Here is a 20,932-nt window from a genome sequence, read left to right as displayed (position 1 = left end):
CAGAGTGACAGTATTTTGATGTGCACTTCAGTTGTTGGACAGGTATGCATAGTTGCGTTTGACCTGGAAGGGCTCCATCGACCTGCCTTGAGGTGACACTGGAGTGGGAGCTGTCTGAAGAAAGAGTAGATGGTGGAAATTCAGAAAAAGAAAAAAAAAAAAACACTAATTAAATGTCCTCCACCCACATGAGGAGCAGACAACTTACTATCTTCATCACAGATGGCTAAATTACCTGACTGCTACAGAATATACCTCCTGCATACTAACAATAGAATTAAAAGAGTACTTGGATAAATCAAGAGGGACACACACTGATGGTGCCTCCACATTTCAATGTCCTCACTCCTGGGGGTCATTTACTCATCTTATTCAGCTCTTCAATTATTTATTTGTAAATTTCGTATTACTCCAGATCCCTCTTGGGGACAAAATTATACTCTCAGCAGGGAATCAGACCTCTGACTATAATGGGTTTGGTATTCATCAGCACTCACGCCAATGGCAATTAGGGACATAATGGCTCCCAGGCCAAAAAGCCCCTCACCCCTGAGTACACTGGGTGGAGATGCTCAACAAGCTAAAGCTGAGTAGTTGAACTGTATGTATATAGATTTTTTTTCAGATTTTGTCAAGGTATCAGATGAATAATGTGTTGTTTTACGTTTCATGTCATGATAACAGACTTTTTCATGAACAGGCACATGGCTTTCTTGTTTTAAGATGACACTAGTGTCATATGCATGTGCTAGAATTACCTCAGAAACCAAAAGGATGGCCATCTTGACTTTGAAGTAGACAGTAATTTCTAATCCCCTCTAGCTAAAGAAATGGTAATGTGCTGTTTGTGGGCTATCAGTTTCCAGCTAGCGTGTGCCAGCCCCTTATTACCAAAAAGGATGACAGTTTAATGAGCCCCTTGCTTGGTGTCAGCAACACATTGTGAAATTGCGCCTGCTGCCATATTGTGTGCGCCCACTTGAGCATTTGAGAAAGCCACACAACCAATCATTAACTTGCCGTCTCTTCCCACATTTGTGACGCGTTTCCCACCTGATTCCTGTTCCTTTGTTTAGCTGGCGCATTTGCATGTCACTTGGTTTCCCAGCCTAAGTGTCCTCGAGAGCTGCATTATTCTGTGTGAGGCACTCAGTGTATTTAAGATACTGATGCGAACTTGAACATGTCTTTGGTGGTTGTCAGGGAAGTGATTCATTCTGTTCCTGGTTGTTTAGCAAGTCGCGGTGCTCAGCACTGTACTTTCATGCACATGTGTGGAATGAAGAGAAACATAATTGGTTTTGCAAGAGAAAAGAACCGGTTTCTACTACAATCGTAGAAAATTATGGAACTCACACGAACAAAATAACCAAGTCCATGCATCACCCTATACCCCATGAAAACTCCATGCAACTCACCCTGATTGCAACAATGAAAGGGTGCCCCCTAGTGACAGCAGAAGGTGCATTCAAGACAAGACAATGGCTCGACACTAATGGTGACGCTGCAGCCACAGGCCCTAATGATCTAGATTTAGAACAGCGTATGTTAGATGGCTGATTGCACGCCTTGGGGTTGCAGCAGGAGCCCGATCCAGAGCTCCAGTCTCCAGTCCTTCACAACCTGCTCTGGCCCCCGTCACTTAACCATTCCCCTTCCTCTCTCTGTGCTGCCCGTCTCAGTGCCTCAGAGAGTGAAGTGACCTTTTTTAGAAATCTCCCTGTGACTGATGGAGTAGAGAGAGTAGCACTGCAGGTGGTGCCATCAAAATCCATTTATCTCTCTGCCAGCACCACCAGGACAAACCAATCTAACCCCCTCCCTAGCCTCAACCCTAAAAAGCAAGCCCTCTTCTTTAAGCAGCATTCAGATCTCCTCTAGTTGAAGTGTGTGTGTGTGTGTGTGAGCGCTGATACATCATGTCTCCACTGAGTGGCTCGGAGGTAATTGGCTACTTCACACAATCTAAAGCTCATTTCCCCTGCACACCCCACCACCGCTACCCCTCCTCCTTCACTTAACAGCTGCCAATCCTGCTGGTAAATCATTTGATGCCAAGTCCCTACTGACAGCAGATCACCTCTTCATTTGGGAGAAAAGTCATCGTCCATTGATGTCGTCCCCGCATGAAGCGACATCAAGAGAGGACTTGTCTTTCAAAGAGCTCTCATGATCCAAATTTGAATTGATATTTGAAAGGTGTATTCAAAGAAAGTGAGGCACCTTTCAAAAATTCGACAAACGTTTTCTTGTCTCATTTGGCAGGTGAAAAAACACAGATTTGTTCCCTGAGATAATGATGCATATATTTTATTAATATTTTTTAATTATTGGCTGCCCTTAGAAAGTCTTTATTACAGTAAGAAAGATGATTTGTTGCTTTTAGTTCTGTTCTACTGCCCGCAGCAACCCAGTTTCACCTCTAAGATGAAAACAGTTCATGTGATCTTAATGCAGACCGGTCTCAGTGACTCACCGTGCAGGGCCTCCCTCTGCTCCAGCTCCTGCCTGAGCTGCTGCCGCTGCTCCTTCATCCTGGCCAGCTCCTGGCTGCTCCCCGAGCTGAGGCTGTGCAACCTCTTGGCCAGAGCTTCTAGCCGGTCCCGCTCCAGGTACACTGCCTTCATCTCAGCCTTCAGCTCCTTGGCGCTGCTGAAGTCATTACCTGCACCGGTGCGCCACAGGAGGACATTAAGCTTACACTGCCTATTAATGAGCGCCTCAATCATAAATGGCATAATTAAGCAAGGCTAATGGTGGGCAATGCAAGTAAATGAGGTAAATAAAAGATGTGAAATCTAGGCAGGGGTGTACTGGGGTGTGGTTGAGTGGAGACTTACCTGATATGGCCGCCAGTTTGGCTTCATGCAGTGCCAAAAGCTGCGTTTCAGTCTCACTGACTTTCCTCCTCAGGCTGCTGCCCAGCCTCTGACTCATGACCACCTGGGGAAAATAAGGAGAAGAAGAGGTAGAGGAGAGCGCCGGGAGGTGGGGGGGGGAGGGTGGTAACTAACAAAACCTTTGCAGACACATGGATCCCACAGGATGCATAGCTCATTTCCAATTCCCGTTTCATTTTCTTCCTGACACTCATTCTTACAAGACCTTACAGATTCATTTCCGTCCTTCTACGCTCGCCCCGCTTTGAATACACAGCAGAGCATCAACGCCGATGTGTTACCTTGTCCATAACCTTTAGAAAGAAAGAAAGTGCATCTCCTTTCACGTGGACAGACAGGGAAATGTGAAATCTCCATAAAAGATGCCATTAGAATGTCAGAGAGGAAAAAGGCCCTGAATGTCAGGGGACTGATGGGGATGCAGCACCTCAGATCTGCAGTATTCACAGAGGAGTTGATGGCTTCAGATGCAGCCTGTCTGGCCCCCATCTGCCCTCACTCTGCCCTTTAAACCTCTGTTCTTTCCAATGTATTCACTTTGAGCTACAGCCAGATACAATCCCCATGATGTGCTTCCTTCTTTTGAGGAACTATTTTCACTGCTCAAAGGGATGTGGAGCCGGATTTTCTGACGCATTTTCTTCCTGAATCTGACACAGTTTTGTGCAACACTTTGAAAAGGCTGTCAAATAGGTTGGTATTTCTGAGGCAGAACATCTCCAGGGAATTTTCTTCCCACAGAAATATAGAAAACATTTTTTTTTTTTTTTTTCAAACAGGCTTGCATAATTTTATTTCACACATTAAATGAACTAGAAGCTGCTCTGGAGTGCTTTTCAAACTGCAGAAATTCTGACAGTGGTGATTTAATTTCAAAACATCTGGCTATTTGTCAATTTTGAAAGAGAAAGTGAAAGTTACTTTCATGGCAGCAATCATTTAGTCACAGCAGGTGTGCTATTTTCCACATAGTGGATATTTCATTTAGCGGCAAAACTTTTCATCTCAACTCAACAATGGACAAACTCGTGGTTGTGGTACAAGTGCCTCTTTGTAGAAAGCCTACATATGATGACGAGTTTCTAAAGGCCATAGTGACAGTAAAAGGTCTTTACAGAGCCCCCTGTCCCCTGCTGTGCCTCTCTCTCTCTCTCTGTCCTTAAACTGCTACTGCAGATTTCTGCTGCTTCTGGCTTTTTCCAGCTGCAGACATCTATGTCTAGAGATCAGTGAGAGGGAAAAGCAAACCCCTGATGAGCAAGTGGGAGCTCCAGAGAGACAGACACATACAAACTGAAGCATGCAAAGCCATTCACACACACGAATACACCACTGACATGCATAGAAAACCCACAGAATTCATAACTTCACTTATGTGAAGTGCAGAAAAAATCAAATTCTTGTACTTTTTTACAGTGCTGCTTTGTTTTACAGAAGGTTTTTGGGGAGGATTTATTCAAAATGACATCTCCTGCTGTTTCTGACTCTTAGCCTACAACTGTAGAGAGTTCACTGCCTTGTCAAACAGAAATAAGCTCATGAATACAGACATTAACATTTAGTATGCATATTTAACACACCGAAACTGGCACACAACAGATACTGCCTATTTTGACTTACTGCTCATTAGATATTTATACACATTCAATTACTGTTGGCATGCTGAGGGGAGGCCGAGCTGCTATGGATTAAATCGTGTCAGAGGAAGAGTGGCTTACTTTAGCAGTGGCTTCCTTGATGGACAGATTCAATGCCTGCTCCTGCTCCTGGAGCCTGCAAAACAGAAAATAAGAATGTTACAGTGCAGCACTAAAAGTCATTTCTTTCATGTGGTGGCCTCCTCTGGTGCAAAAACATAGAATAGTTTATCTACTATAAAGAGAATTACTGAGTCTGTTGTGACTTACAGTATCTAAAGAATGTCTCCAAACAAGAAGCATCCGAAGCAGCAAAAACTTTAAGCAAAAGCCTGCAGACATCCACAAATAGAATAAGAGGTTCACATACTGTCTACTGTGTGATCTAATTCGCTGCACACTGAAGTCAAAAAAAGGCTGGTAATATATTATATTACATTATATTATATATATACATATTTTCATCATTTGATCATCTAATTGATTAATCATTTTGTCAGTGATTTTGATTTTGACATTTTTACTTTTTGCCATTTTGCTCAAACTTGCAAAAATCCTCTTTTTTGGCCATTTGAGGGTAAAACAGCAAATTTGCAGGCCAGACAACCAAAGCAATGAGCTAAAAGACCTTAAAACAAGAAACAAGTTTCAAACACAGGACTGACATTTCATCATCTTTAAAATTATATTAGCAAACAGTTGCTTACTTGCATCCAGCAGATATAGAGCAACAATATCATTAATTTGGAGCTGTCTTTCTGGCCACCTGGAGAATGTAAGTCCACTTTGTTTGCGATCTTGTCCTTAAGTGTGTCAGCTAACAGTGGGTTTTCAGAGCCTTTTCACTGAAAACAGCTGCCTGGTGCAGCCTAGAAAAAGGCCATGAGAGCTGGGCTGGACGGTTAAACAATGAGCTGAAACTCACACAGTCTAAAGCTCTAACCATCCTTGGTGACAAATCCAAAATTTATGGCATCAAATACTTTGTGACCCCTCAATAAGACAAAGTCTCCTTGTAAAGAATCACCATTCACCAGGTCCAGTATATAGGAGTGCTGTCTGTTCTTCATTCTCCAGTAACTCCTCCTAGTTTAAATGCCTATTATGTCTTCAAGATAATAATACTGCCCATTATTTTTAATTTCCAAACATAAAATGTTGTATAAGGACATGAAATATGACTCTTTCCAAGAACATATTTTAAAACCATTTTGCAATTATGACAACTCACTAAAGGCAGCCAAGCTAATAATAAGGTAGTGAGATGATTTGTTCCTTAGTCACAGCTTAAATCTGTCATTTCACTTTAATCTGTAACGTGCTTAGTTAATTGAAGGCTCTGTTATTCTTACAATACTGCCAAGCATAACTAAAACAGAAAATATCAATGGGTGTGTTTTCAATGACGGGTCCATTAGATTTAACCGTCTAGATGATGCTTCAGATACCAAGGGTAAATGTTGTATTAGTATGTCAACCTGCACGCAGGACAAACCATTAAGGTCACATTATTTGTTGACAGAGATATAAATCAATTACTAGATTGGAAAAATGAGCATAAAATCCATTATGCACAACGCAGTCACCTTGAGACAATCCCAGTTGTCTCAGATCATAAAAATCAGTTTGCCCTTTACATGTTATTCAAGCCGATGTTCAGGGTGAGTCAGAGTAAAATGTTGTCCCTGAACCTCAGTTTTGCAACAGCGCTTTTTAGGGATGCAGCAACTCTGGATGGTGTGAATTTTTAAATCCGGGAAGCGCAAGAAAATACACCTTGATGTGAGAGAAAAAAGCTGTGTGTTATTTAGAAAGGGGACAGCAACACAATCATCATGATGACCCAAAGCATGCCACTCGGAGATGTGGAGCTGAATATCCAATCTGAGGTTGCAATTTCAATCAGCAGCGAGAATAAATGCGTTCCAGTTGGGGTGAGAATATGTCAGATATCAAATTATGCCAGTGATGGCGGGTCACGCCACAGAGAAGGCGATAAGTACAATTTACATGTCTTTCTAACGAGTGGCAAGACAGAGAGGCTTTCCACAGTGCTCCCTCGCAAGCTATTAACTTCAGAGGATATGATGCAAAGTAATCATTTGCATCTGAGAAAAACCATTAAAATTCAAAGCAGGTTCAAGCAGGTGTGAGGGAAGAGGATTGAGGGCACAAGGGGATGTGATAATGATAAAGAAAAAGTAGTTGGAGATGCTTGATACGTCCTCTCTGAATCTGAAAATCAACAAATTGTCCTTCGTTAAGTCGTACAAAATTAGTGCACTGCATTACATTAATTTGGGAGGCACTTTTGTCTAAGAAGACATGAAATGCATTCAGCCTCATTTGGAGTAAGAGCTCAAGAGCTAGCTGTCATCAAAAATTACATGCGCATCCTCCTAAACATCTAAAAGTAAGCAATTTTTTCATGTAAAAATACTGTACATCCAGGATGTAACGCCAAGTGTCTTCTTTACAGTTATTTGTGATGTTCATTTTCATTTGAAACATGACTCAGTTATACTTTGTTGGCACTAAACAAGACAGTCCTGCTGCAAGATTCATTCAAAATGCCACTTTGTTTGTCAGAGGATTAATGAAGCTGGGAGGCAGTGATTTAGTGAAAGAGAAGATCTGCACTGACACAGCCTCTTCCAAACGAGGTAATTTAATGATAAGAAAATACGTGACAAGATACAGGGAAAAACATTCACGGACTGATGACTGTTGTAACGTCACCACCAGCTCATGGCTCTCTAGCAGTCCCATCTGGTGACTTGTGGTACTGCAGTAAATACTGCACCTGCTCACTGCTTGATAGGGGCTGAATGAATCGGGGAAAATGTAGGAATTAAACTTATGTAAACCTGTTTTCAATTGCCAGTGAGTGAGGGTAACGCACATGATGGCCCACTCAAATATTTTTTTTTTTGTTGTTTTTTGTTGTGGTGTTCTGCAGCGTTCAGGCTCAAACAATCCCAGTTTCACTGCAGTGACCCACTGGGGAAAAAAAAAAAAACTTCATGCAAAGGTGTAAAATGCAAATGTATATAGTGTGAATATGTTTCTTCACAGAATTCTCCAGAGTGCAGTTTGACATTTAGATTTTCCACATAGATTTTCACATTTCTTCAGCTACACTGGACTATGCAGAGCAGCAGCACATAGAGCCAAATCCCTAATATGTGCTGAGATGTGAAATAAATGCTTTTGTTTCCTCATTTGGATTTGACTCTCTTTATGCACCGGTCACATGAAAATGGCACGAGTTTAATTTTCCAGTCCAGTCCTGTGCCAGGTAACAGCAGGTTTGATTCACTAATCACCAGGAGCTTGCTCATCTCATGCAGTCATTCTAATGGACTTTTTTATGACACATTTGAAAGGACAAACTTTGGAATGAGCCTATTTATCCTATAAATGTGCAGTTAGTTACTATGTAAGGGTGCAATCAAATACTCAGCATCTATAAAGAATAATCTGGAAGAGAACAATGTGAGAATAATCCGGAAAATTTTGTTTGTGTGGGAGACCCTGACCTGAGCATGGAGGGTGGTGGAGAAACGGAGATCTGCATACGGTTTTCAGAGGTGACAAGGTCCTGCAGGGTTCGGCTCATATCGCGGAGCTGGGCAAAGGTGCAGCTCCTCAGGACGGAGCCCTCCAGCTCCTCAGCCTCCACCTGCTGCTCCTCCTGCTGGATCTGCTGCTCCAAGCATAGACTGCGGTCTTTCAGCTCTGCCAGCTTCTGCTGCAACTCAGCTATCTCCTCCTGCACAGGTGTAAATACTTTCATCTATGACCCTGCGGTTCACTTTCAGGTTTTACTCATCAGTTCTAGTTGTTCTTCTGTCCTCTGTGTGTGTGTTGAACATAACGTTGTTCTTACAGTAAAAGCTGTGTGTTATAAGCATTAACAATGAGATTGGGTATTTCACCATTAAGCCATTTTAAATTTAATATTAATGACAACTCCAGCTATTTTAGAAACGTCATTCATCTTTCATGTGTGAGGAAGGAAAATGTAGTAATGGGGCGGGTCACATCAAACAGCCTGGAGACACACATGTGACACAAAGAGCCAGAATTTAACATTGTAGGCTTTCATGACATGACGCAAGCTGAATTTACCTCCACCATCCTTTTCTCTCGGATCAGACGGTCCCTTCGATGCAGTGGACCCTGCAATGAGTCGGACCGCTCCCCTGCATCAGGCTCTGCAGCTTCCCTGCCAACCAGCCACAAACATACACAGTCACTGATGGTTTTATTTTTAATCATGACTTATAAAATTTTCATCCAAATTTCATTGTCCTTAATGTGCCATTATCGCTAGACGTTGGCAGGGGGGTCTATAAAACTGAGTTGGCATGTTTTTCCTGGTTTTTTTTTTAGCATTTTAAACACTGAGTTGCTGAGATTACTGAGCATTACTGAGTGAGCTTTAGGTTATATTTGTTCAGGATGCCCTCTGGAGGGACCCCACCTGATTCCCTTCCTGTTAAAAGAGCTATTTTTGACATCCCTCTGTCACTGCTCTGCACAATATAATGGAGAACAGAGCACGATCACAAGGCTTATAAACTCAGTTTAACCACATAAATCTGTGAAAATACAAATTTCCCCAAGAGCCAAACAACCTGTCGACTTCAATACTGCAAACCCAGTGGAGCTGTGTAGCAACACGGTACTGTTGTTAATCACCATGTAATTGTGACAGATTGTGATTAAATGACAACATAATGTTATTGTAATAAAGAAGTCTGCGGTCTAAATAGAGCACAGAAAACCAGTACCAATTAGAGTCTGTCATGAAATGAAATCTGAAACAAAATAGGGATCTTTAATTCAAGCACTTTTCATTTTACCTTTCACTCTGCTTAAATGTTTTTTGACAAAACAAATAATCAATTAACTGAGAAACTCATCTCCAGATTACTTGATAAGGAAAATAATCATTAGTTCATTAGGTGCCATACTTTACAGCTGCAGCAGGTAATCTGAATTATGTTCTATACTGAGGGGCAGCTTTTGAATTTCTCCCCTTGGATCACTGAAATCTTATCTTAACCTGTGTTAATACCATCATAATGTTTCTTTCTTCTGGGTGTGGCCATTGTAAGTAATATATATATTAATAATGCATCACAGAATCACTGTTGTCATACTATTGTGTGACTGACCTGCGCTGACTGCAGTCTGCCCTCTGGAGGGCGCTGTGCACCACCTGTCTGAGCTGCTCAAGGAACAGAGCCACGCTGGGCTGTCTGGAGGGTAAACCCAGCTGCAGGGCTCCTCGCTCCTTGCACAGCTCCTCCAGCTTTTTCCCAAAACGCTCGGCTGAAAACACACAGACACACACAGACACTCTGATTAACATGAAGATTCATTACAGAAAAAGTTCAGTTAACAGCAACAAGGTTTAAAGTCATAAGCTTCTCCATGCAGGTACTGCTGTGTTGTACAGAGAGCAAATTACTGTCGGTCACAACATCTATGCTGCCTGCATTCGCTGAAATAACATGACTCCACACAAATCATTCCTTATTCAATTACCAAATTAGCCCCAACTAGGAAGTAATTAAAGAGAGCAAACTGATAAGACAAGAGGTCATTCATATCATGTCAGTCTACAGAATCCTTCATTTCTTGACCCTGTGAACACACATGAAAGATTTGGAATCAACCCTCTTTCTGTTGGCTTCATGGTTAGAGCTAAAAATAATAAATATCTAAGGGGAAAACATCCAGCTTGTCATCAGCAAGAAAATCTAATCAACTTATTTCTTGCGTACAACATTTCATGGAAAGCTGGAGTTTAAAATGTCAGAGAGGAGTCTGTGATGTACAATATCAAAAGGCAAACAGAAAACCCGACAGGACATACTGACCCAAATAATCACTGGCCCTAAATAGTTCAAGGTCTACAGGACCTCGACAGCAGATGCTGGTATTTATTTCTGTCACAAGGGCCAAGAAATGGGTCAGAATACAGTCGTCTTTTGAAAATAAACTTTCCACAGGTCAGCTTGAAGAAATATTTAGGTCAAACAGCATCTTACATGAATGCAGTTTCTCCTGGACATAGATGAAAAAAGATTACAGATTGCATGTGTTAGGTTTGAGGAGTCACAGGTTCTTTCCCATCAAAAGTCCAAGAAACCCGAGGAGCACCAAGGTTTTTCTTTTAAATAAATGTGGAATTTGATTAGTTTTACCTACTCTCCAAACACACAGTGGATTCAAGATCACATTCTGTTTAACCCGTTAGCTTATTACAGACTCAGCTACCAAAGTCATGGTGACTCTGCCCTCAAACCAAGAAAATAATGATATTGTATGTACGATCTTCTAGTAACAGGCACAACACACACACACAGGCAAAAAAACTCACTAAACTCTGCAGTAAGTTTGACGTGGTACACATGTCAGAGTTAGTGAACAACAAACCGTTTCTTCAGCGCTAATTACTGTGCAGCCTTCTGCCCTCACATGCTTGATTGCACATTTCAGTATGAACCAAAACTAATTCAGTTAGCAAGAAATCCAATAAAGGCATCGGAGTAACTTCCTACATCTTCCCTCATCTTTAACACAAATTCTGACTGAACGTGTCAATGAAATCTCAACCTAAATGTGGGCTACAATCCCGCAGAGTTACCATATGTTATGCTGCTACAGCTTTTTGTCCACTCAAACTGTTAATTTTCATTTTGTACTGTCCTCTGTCCAAACATATAATGTATAACATATAAAAAAGAGGGAAATCATTTATTCAAAAAAAAAAAAAAAAGTTACTGCAGTTCAAGGTAAGCTCTCTCCAATCCATCCACAGCTACAGTATCTCATCATCCAAATCTGAAACGACCTACTTATTAACCCAACGGCTCAGTGGAAAGTCTTAGTTCACCTGCGTCATAGTCATCATCCAAAATGGCCTTCTGCTGGAGTCTCTGCAGCTTCAACATCATGGACTCAATCTGAGAGGGAGATACAACAGACAGAAGACAGGGCAGATTACCAAACAGTTTAAAGGGCAATGTTCTTTAAACAGTCACCACAGACTAAAAAAAAAAAAAGGTGTGGGTGCAGGGTGCAATGACCGTCATTTCGTGATACCAGGTCAGCAAGTTGAGGACTGGGTATGAAGTTTAAAAACTCATCATTAGAACTTACCAGAACTACTGCTAAGGTTTTCTCTACCTTCTCAACCTTGTCTGTCTCAGACAATTTAAGAAGAAAAAGAAGAAAAATAAAACATTTCTGCGTCATAAAATTATATGGTAATACTACAACATACTGCAGTCATGTAACAATGTAAATATATGTAGGTATGTGGATCAAACATAGCTAATCTTTCATGTTAAATGAGGAAAGCTGTAAATATTATTTTAATTCTTTTAAGTACACAGTAGGAATAAGGTGTGAAGGCTGCAATTTTCCCATTTTCCCCATTTACTCTTTCATTACACAATATGCTGTCATGACTAGCTCCTAAGGGGGCTGTTTTCAGAACCCTTTTGTTATGTTTTGAACTCTTTTGTGGACTTTTGAACTCTTTTTTAGTTTGTTAAGTTTTGTTTATAGTTCCTGTTTTATTTTGATTTATTTTGATTTTCATTGCCCTTGTGTATCTTGTTCTACTTCCTGTCTTTGTCTTGTTTCCCTCCATTTGTGATTGTCTGCCCCGCCCTAATTGGTTTCACCTGTTGCCCATTGCCTTGTGTATTTAAGTCTCGTCGTTTCCCTGTGTTCTTCTTGGTCCTTGTCTGTTTCCATGTCTGTGTCCATGCTTGACTCTGCACCACGTCAAGTCCTTTTGTTTGTTCATGTTCCTGTGTCTTGTGTTCTCCCCCTCATGGACTTACCTCGGTTTCTTTTGTTTCAAGTGAGGACTATTTTATTTTATTTTATTTTATTTTAATTTAGTTTTGTTTAGTTTTGTTCCTTAGTGTTTTTCTCCCATGTGCATGATTTTTGGTTCACTAATTCTGCCTGTCTTTGGGGTTTTTGTGTTTGGGTCCAAGTCCTTGCCCCCCTCTGTGACATATGCCAACACCATTTTCCCCAAACTGCAGCTTTGTTTCCTAGTGCTGTACCCTACATGTACCAAGGAGTTACACAAATACTGAGAGTATAACTTTCTCAATTCCTCTAAAATGCCCAGTTGTTACTTCCTTGTTCCCCATAGTCTATTTTTCTCCCACTGTACCTGAAACCCATAAGTATTTCATTGGTACCTGGTTTATATAATAAAATTACACTGTAAATCATGCCTGTTTCATAAAGTGTTACCAATTACCAATATTTTGGGACATTTCTCCAGTTTTTTTTTTTTTTTTTGTGAAATACTGAGTAGCAATACCTCTTTTAGTTTTACCTCGAGAGTTAGCTTAGCACAAAGAGTGGAAACAGGAGGAAACTGTAAACGGTCTGTCTTGTACAGATTAAATGAACAACATATAATAATGTTCATCATAACGAACAACATTTAATTTGTAAGATTTAGAGTTAGCCTGTTAGCTGGTTGACAGAGCCAGGCTGTTTCCCTTGTTTCCTGTATTTATGCTAACTGAAATCAGTTAACTGTCAACCTGTTTGGTCTCTGTGTTGATTCTGAACCTGGTCTTGAAATTGATTTAAACCCAGTTACCATGATTGTGACTACAACCCCGCATTTCATTCTCACATCAGGAGTCTATCATACCCACCTTGGTGTGAGTGCGGTTGTTTTGGAGGCAGTCTTGCAGCACGACTTCGTACTTCTTCACCAGGTTGTCCCAGCCTTGATCGGAGGCAGGCGTGGCACTCTCATAGCCAGAGGTGACAGAGGAAGCGGAAGCTGTGTCTGAGTCCACAGACAGCGAGGAAGTGATCTCTATGTCCAGAGATCGGGAATCGCAGTCGGGCAGGCCGGAGGTAACCTCCCTGCCACTCCACAGACATTCCCGCCAAAACCTCCCGCCTAATGACGGCTCTTCTTTCTCCGCCTGGCTGCTTGGAGCGGAGGAGGGTGGTGATCGGACAGGAGTTGAATGCTTTAAGACATCTGTCAGTAAGGTTGCTGGTTTTGTTTGAGGTGAACTAGGTGCTTTAGTTGACCAATTAAGTGGTTCTGGTTGCCGGGCCAGTGTGGCAGTGGTTGTGTCTGTCCTCTGGCTGGAGTTGAGCGACTGTTGGATGAAACTGAAGCTGGAGTTAAAGGACTCCTGTGGTGAGGACTGTAGTGCCGGGCTTGGGCTTACCCTGAGTTCACTCTGTGGCAGTGAGGATTGATCCTGATGGCTGGATGTACCGTTGATGACACTGAAGTCCACATGGGGAAGAGGATGGGAAACAGAGCAGATAACGTTCTTACTCTTCTTGGAGCTACATGTGAGTTTATCGGGCTGCTGCTGATTTATCGAGGACACTTTGACAGCAGGCGTTAGACTCATCCCCTGAGCGTTTGTTGCCTCAGTGATGTCAGTGTGACGTCCAGATTTTCCATTCCTCATGCAAGTGGTCCTCGCGTCCTCTTCCTCCTCCTCCTCCTCCTCCTGTCCATGAGTAGTGCTCTGTAGTCTGGACTGCTCTCCTCTCATGTACCCAGGTCTTCGGTGAAGCCTCTTACGGCCAGAGCTGCCAGCTGTCCCTGATGCTCTGCCACCTGTCGATGCAGAGATTAACCATTAAGCTGGGCAACACGGTCATGAGGCAGATAAAGAGTGAGCTCTGAAAACTGGCAGGAGTAACTGTGCAATCGTGAACAACATCAGGATCATGGAATGCCAAATGTGCCAATTACTCAAAAATATAAAACACCATATCATTAATACCATCAGTGTGATAAAACCAAACCAAAATGAATTTCACACAGTCCCACCCCTCTGCCCTTAAGGCTAGCATCGCACTGCTGAGTGAATGAAAAACAACTTCGGCAGCTGTGTGACATTTCCCAGGGTTCTGCTCCAGCTGTTGGGAAATACCAAAGCCACACAGTCATTTTGAATTATAGACAAGCCTCTCAGTGGAAGAGCAGACTAAATGAACAATATTTCCCTCTGAATTCGTTTCTGTTTGAAAACACAGTCATATTACTGTAGACTCGGCCAATCTAGGGGCGTAAGGGCCTTGTAGGGGTGGAGTGGAAGTAAAGATGAATGAGCCTGATTAATGTTGGAGCTTTAACTAAACAAAGCTGCAGTGACACTAGCAAAGCTATCAAGATCCAGGTTGGCCCAATTTATTCAGACAGCACAATAACAACTTCTAATTATGTAGGGGATGTACGACACATTTAAAGCTGCAGTTCATAGACTTGAGATGAACTATGGAGAACTGCAGAGACAGATGACAGGTCTCTATGTGACTACTAGTTACTCCTTTCATGTATGTACATGTAGTCATTTAAAATAAGTACTGATTAGTGCTGCTTTAAATACAAGATGGATAAAACCAATGTATAATGAAGCCTATCATTCTCTTAGGTTCACTGTCAGCATAGTGGGGGCAACCTTATCTTTTGTGTCTATAAACTCAGTTTGGGAAAGGTTGAGCTTTCAATTGTTATTGGCAGAAACTCAGGTGAAGGTTTCCCAGTATTGTTAATGGAGGCTGAAATGGAGACATAGCCAATCCACACAACGAGAAGTGATTAAAAAATATGAGTGCAAACAGTATTTGGTGTGAGAGCAGTGCAGGATGATAAAGTTTGTGTTCAGAGCTGGGCACCTGCTACAACTCCACATGATTAATACATATAATGTGTAGGATTCAGAAAAGGAGACAGGCTGAAATGTGGGGAATCAACAGCTTCTTTGTGTACAGCTGCACTGCTCCCTCTTTGACTACTGGCTCTCAATTTTCTCTTCCCACTCACACAAACACACTAAAGACACAAAGAGACACACTGACACTTTTGTACTGAAAACAGTGGGAGCAGTCATATTACTGTCATTGTAAAACCCTGTTAAATGTTTTTTTTTTTTTAAAACAATCTAACAACACAATCAATTTTTCAACAAAAATTGCATCTGTACATAAGACATGTCACTACTATCTAATTCCTAATAATAATTTATAGGTGTAATTTCCACACAGTTTTTTTACCTTCTGTGTCTGGATCTGTATGTAAAGACAGGAGCACAGGGCATCAAACAAACCATGACTACTACAAAGCAACCACAGACCATGGCTCAACCCCCCGTGACCTCCAGTGATGTCACTCCTAAACCATCCCATGTGACCGGAGAGGAAAAGACACAAAAAGACAGCACTTAAGGGAGAGTTGGGATGTTAGGCAGGATTTGGAGTGAGAGTAACATAGGGGTGTTCCCATTGTGCCCAAGCTGTGTATGTCTGTGTGGGCAGAACAGAGGACAGTCTTCAGTAAAAGCCTTCTATCCACTGGGACCACCGCACTAAAGCTCGGGTTACATACAGCTCCATTAGTGTTTCTTTGCAGACGTGGTCGCTGTTCCATAACCAATTTAAGAAACCTAACACTCTCTGTAGGTACAAAATACAACCACATGCCGTACACCATCTGGTGTGGTGAAGATATGATGTAGAGGCTACTCTAGAAACTCAAAGAGCCCAGGAGCTGAAAGAAGGACTCGTTGATAGAGAGTGTCACTGTATCCTCTCTACGCATCGATTACACAAAGACGGCCTTTCTCAGTAAAGGGGAAGGAAATGCCTCAGGGCCCATTGTGTGTGTGTGTGTGTGTGTGTGTGTATGTGTTTGGGGGCATCTACATCATGGCTGAAGCCCTTCAGAGGTATGTCATTTGCTGCTTCCTGTCCAGCTTTGTGCAGAAATAGTTTGCCAGGAATTACGGCAGAAAACACAAATAAGCAGAAGGAGACCTAAAGTGGTTCGACACTGACAACTAAACGATCCCATTGAAACAATAGCCGCTTTCTCAATGTAACTTGTTGCTAACGTGAAAGAAAACGCTGCCCAAAGCCTGAGAAAATTAGGCGTCTCAGCCAGAAGAGGCAAGATTATTTACCTTTGGAGATTAAAGAGGCCCTCCCCTGAGCCCTTAGGTTCAACACCACATCCCATTGGTCGCTGAGAGCATTTCAACCAAAAAGCAGAGGAATGCAGAGGCTCTCATAAAAACACAAACGTTTGAGGAACAACCTCACGCACACACACACACACACACACACACACACACACACACACACACACACACACACACACACACACACACACACATCTGCATGTCAGCAGTCTCTAGAGAAGCACTTCACCACTTGTGACCAACCACAGAAATAAGGAAGTGAAAGTCAGTGTTTCTTTTTCCTTTGGACCATGAATATGACATATGATGACCTAGATGTGAATCTCTCTATATATCTATCCACACAGCTGAAATTTAGCCTATATTAATTGACAGGACTCTTAATTATAATCTATTACACTGCATCTCTGCTCTGCTCTGGACTGTTTAAAGAAAGCAGCTCCACACTTCCTGTATGGTCACATGAGGACCATAAACCAGCTGAACATGGTGTTTGTGTTGTGGAGGTACAGCAGAGAGAAACTGACTTTGTGAACACGAGTACACCCCACAAACCCAACTCAGACCATTTAATTTCTTTGTGCTGCAGTTCTGCACTAACAGCGAGAAAGTAGACCGCTACATCATACAACCAACAAGTGTTCAAATCACTTCAAACTGCATTTTCACTAGTGCCCTACAAACAAACTAAATAAATAAATAAAAACTTTTACTTAGACTTTTGTTCACTTCAATTATGGATTAATTTTCTTTACTGAAAATGTTGCTAATATTAGCAAAGAAAAGTGGCCCACACACAATATACATACGGCAAAAAGCTGATAATTGCTTTTATAAACTGACCTGTATCTCAAAGGTCTGTCACATGTTGCATGCTCTCTGACCAGCTGCTACATGTTTTGGGGTCAAGCCAGCTGCTAGCTGTGCCTATAGCATATCACATGATATCAAACTATGGCTGCCTGTTTGTTCAAGAAAAAAAACAAAACAAAAAAAACAAAGAAAGAAACGTGCTACACCTCCTGACTTTTGGAAAATTTCAAACTAATAAAAAAGGAACTGAATAAACTCTTACAGAGGATAGGATATGTCTGCTTACAGGTATCCCATCTGAACTGAGTTTATTACAGAAAAATACTGTTTGTATGTGAAATATGCAACTTAGCTGTGCAAGACAGACAAGACAAACATATGAGAATAAGTCTTGTCTTTACATTGTCAGGAAAATGTGGACTAAATATACATTTAGTCACTTGGAATTCATCTCCTCCCATCGCTCATCCAAGAGACTGACTCGCAGGGAGCTTTTGACCTCTGTGACCTGTATGACAGGAAACCTTCACAGACCTTCACTTGATTATTCAGTGATATTAAGCACCACAGTGCACAGCAGCATGTGGACTGTTTTGGATGAGACATCCTCAGACCCTCTCTCATCTAAGGGCCCTCTGCTGTTGCTATTGTATATATTTTTTCTTCTGTTTATTCTCATCATCTGTGGCTTAGCCCTTATTCCTTATCCAGTTATTATAATTAATAATAATTCAAAACTGCCTTCCTGATCACCATCATCGTTCCCTCTGCGTATGATCTACAGATCATTGGTTGATGTGAACAAACAGCCGAGGATCATTTGAAAAAGTTTTATTTTTCTTTTTACCTTCCGTGACTTCGCAGCGGTGAAGCAGAGGGTTGTTGTGACATTCCAGCCCCATCAGTCCAGCAAACATCTTTCCTTTCATAAAACGCTCTTTGTAGCCAGAAGTCAAAGATTGTCAGATAAACTACATGGAGTTACATCGACCATGTTTTAGGAGAAGTGGAGCCAGGGAGTAGGACTGATCTCATTTCCGCTGTGGAAAAGTGAATCCAGACTGTTATGTTTTATTTTTTTCCCCCCAGCAGTTTTGGAATAACGTGCGAAACCGGCTTTTTACGCGCGCTCCTTTGTCCATAAGAAACATTTCCTGATGAAACCAAGTATCGATCCTCGTACATCAGATTCTTAGATTTCTCCTCTGTGGCAAACAAGTGGGTTCAGCTGCACTGGAACAGACGGTCTGAAGAGAAAAGATGTCTTCATGTCATTTTTCCTTCTGTAAAAAAAAAAATAGGAGGGGGAACAAATATCCGATTGTTTGGGTGTAGTGGCTGAAGTTAGAGCCGTGATAAATGTGTGCCTCATCGATCAGTTGATCAGTAATCCGTTACTCGCTGCGCCTCTGCGTCGTCGTGCGTCGTGTTGGAGCAACGTGAGCAGCTCCGACGTGTTCAGGAATTTGACTCCAGACTCCTTCAGACCGCCTCACGGCCACAGCAGGCGGCCTATGAGAGCTGCAGCGGACACATCACCGGATTAAACACTGCTGCTTTTTGTATCTATGCACGCTTTTATTTTTTTAGGACCATTATGATTTCAGCGCTGCTACTGGGAGAGGAAATGGGAATTATGAAAATAATCATTTTTAAAAAGTCTGAAAAGTCTGTCTGAAAGTCGCATTTTAAGATTTAAAGCTCAAACGCACATGTATAATTGGATATAGTAATAAATACTATTACTGTAGTAGAAATGGTAAAACTCTTTAAAGGTGTAAAGATAATTTCTTTCGTGTTTGGCTGAAATTCAAAACACTAAAAAAATATCCATTTAAATGAAGTCATTGAGAATATATCCCTGCACTGTTGACAGACATATGTTGCCAGACTATGTACAATTTGACCATAAACATGCAGGGCAAAAATGCATGCACTGCTCTTAACACATCCTTACTTAAAAACAAAAGTGATCCTTTGTGTTTGCGGTGGGGGAATGCATGAGAAGAGGCCTCACATAGAGCAGAGTCTTTTTATCCTCCGTCCAAATGCCCTATTCATTCAGCTTGGCTGGGCTGCAGACTGATGGACAAGACTCAGTGATGAAAAGCTCAGTTCAGCTGACACAACAGAGCGGAGCCCTTACTCAGCCTACACCATGGAGGATAAAAGAGCTGTGTGGCAGAAGGGATGAAATCCACTGCCTTGCATGTACGGCAGAGTGAGATCACCTGCGCAGGAATAAAGATTAGAAGCTCTTAATGTCCTTTGGCAAATAAATTAGCTAAATGACTGTCACTGGACATCAGCGCAGGGCTGCAGCATGTTTCCTCATGCTTTATTATCAACACCAGTGGATTTCAGGAAAACTCACATTTACCTTTAAAACTTTGAAACATTTGGTGACAAGCTTGTACTTTACTATGCTTGCACTTTTTTTTATATATCACCCAAGATAAAAAAAAAAAAGTATCATATATACCTATAACACCATATTTATATGTTCACTAACTGGATTGCTTAATTTATTTTCATATCAAACAGAAGAAAGAAAACAATTCTCAATTCTCAAACTCTCCAGCTCCTAGAAAAACAAAAGGCAGTGCATAATAATAAAGTCAGATACAAAACACTGTCTCTGAGCTTTTATAGCAGTAGCCTACATTGGCACTCATAGAAGACAGGAGTCAAGTTGTCCACTGCAGCACTAACATTTCCCACCAGATGGCACAGTAAAACAACTTTGAAATCCTTCCTGACAATCTACGAGAGGAAAACCAAGAGCAATGAAATAATAGAGTCCTGCATGTGGATAAATACAGAACTATGAGCCAGCAACATACCTAATACCTTACATTTATACACAGAGCAGGATTAGTCACAGACAGATTAATTTCATCATGAAGATCACTTTGACATTCTCACAGATGAGCACCTGCGGCTCAGAAACCACCGCAGCTGCTGTCCAGGATAGTAACTGGAAAACCTACAGAGGCGGTTCTGTTGTGGTTTGAATAATCAGGCTCATAAAGTAACGCTTTGTCTGAGGTTTAATCAGACAAAAAAAATTTTTAAAAATGAATAAATCTTGTTTCCCCGAATGTGAATAAGAGCTGCTGTTACTGATTATAGATTCCACCGAAATTAGATTTTGGCTATCCATGAGCACAGGAGGACTGTTTCTCACTGCCTTAAACATCCATCTGGATGGTAATAACTGACACCATCAGGTGAGGAGGATATCAGCTCTCTGCCAGGAATATTCCTCAGCACGCTCCAAACCTTATTTTGAATTTACACCATTGCAGTGTGGTGAGGACTGTTTAAGGAGGGCAGAATTAAGGAGGTAGGAGGTTGGTGGTGTGTGTGCCAGTGGGCCTGCCAGAGAATAGGCACGTACAATGTACAAAGGTCACATGTTCCTCCTCCACACAGTATGCAGTGAGTGCAAGCAGCCAATGGTTCCACCTTAGATTATCTGTGCACTGGAGAGAGGAGGGCAGAGAGAGGGAGAAAAATAAAAATAAACACGCATTATCAAAGCAGCTCAAAGACTGAGAGATCATGG

General features: G+C 41.6%; 1 protein-coding gene across 1 annotated transcript in view; it reads right to left on the bottom strand.

The window, feature by feature from the left end:
* The window catches only part of disc1 (DISC1 scaffold protein), a 40,911-nt gene extending 22,110 nt beyond the window's left edge, over positions 1–18,801 (bottom strand). Inside the window, exons 1-9 of the mRNA XM_041050257.1 lie at positions 18,212–18,801; positions 13,249–14,186; positions 11,448–11,517; positions 9,721–9,877; positions 8,669–8,765; positions 8,077–8,309; positions 4,619–4,673; positions 2,841–2,943; positions 2,477–2,665 (exon numbers count right to left, since the gene is read on the bottom strand). Of these exons, the coding sequence (XP_040906191.1) occupies positions 2,477–2,665; positions 2,841–2,943; positions 4,619–4,673; positions 8,077–8,309; positions 8,669–8,765; positions 9,721–9,877; positions 11,448–11,517; positions 13,249–14,186; positions 18,212–18,293 (1,924 nt within the window). The 5' untranslated portion in view covers positions 18,294–18,801. The remainder of the gene's footprint in view (positions 1–2,476; positions 2,666–2,840; positions 2,944–4,618; positions 4,674–8,076; positions 8,310–8,668; positions 8,766–9,720; positions 9,878–11,447; positions 11,518–13,248; positions 14,187–18,211) is intronic.
* Between the last annotated feature and the right edge of the window lie 2,131 nt (positions 18,802–20,932).

The sequence above is a fragment of the Toxotes jaculatrix genome, chromosome 11, assembly GCF_017976425.1.
Source record: "Toxotes jaculatrix isolate fToxJac2 chromosome 11, fToxJac2.pri, whole genome shotgun sequence".
Lineage (NCBI taxonomy): Eukaryota > Metazoa > Chordata > Actinopteri > Toxotidae > Toxotes > Toxotes jaculatrix.
Note: the sequence above shows the minus strand (reverse complement) of the source record. Positions and strands in the feature narration are given on the sequence as shown.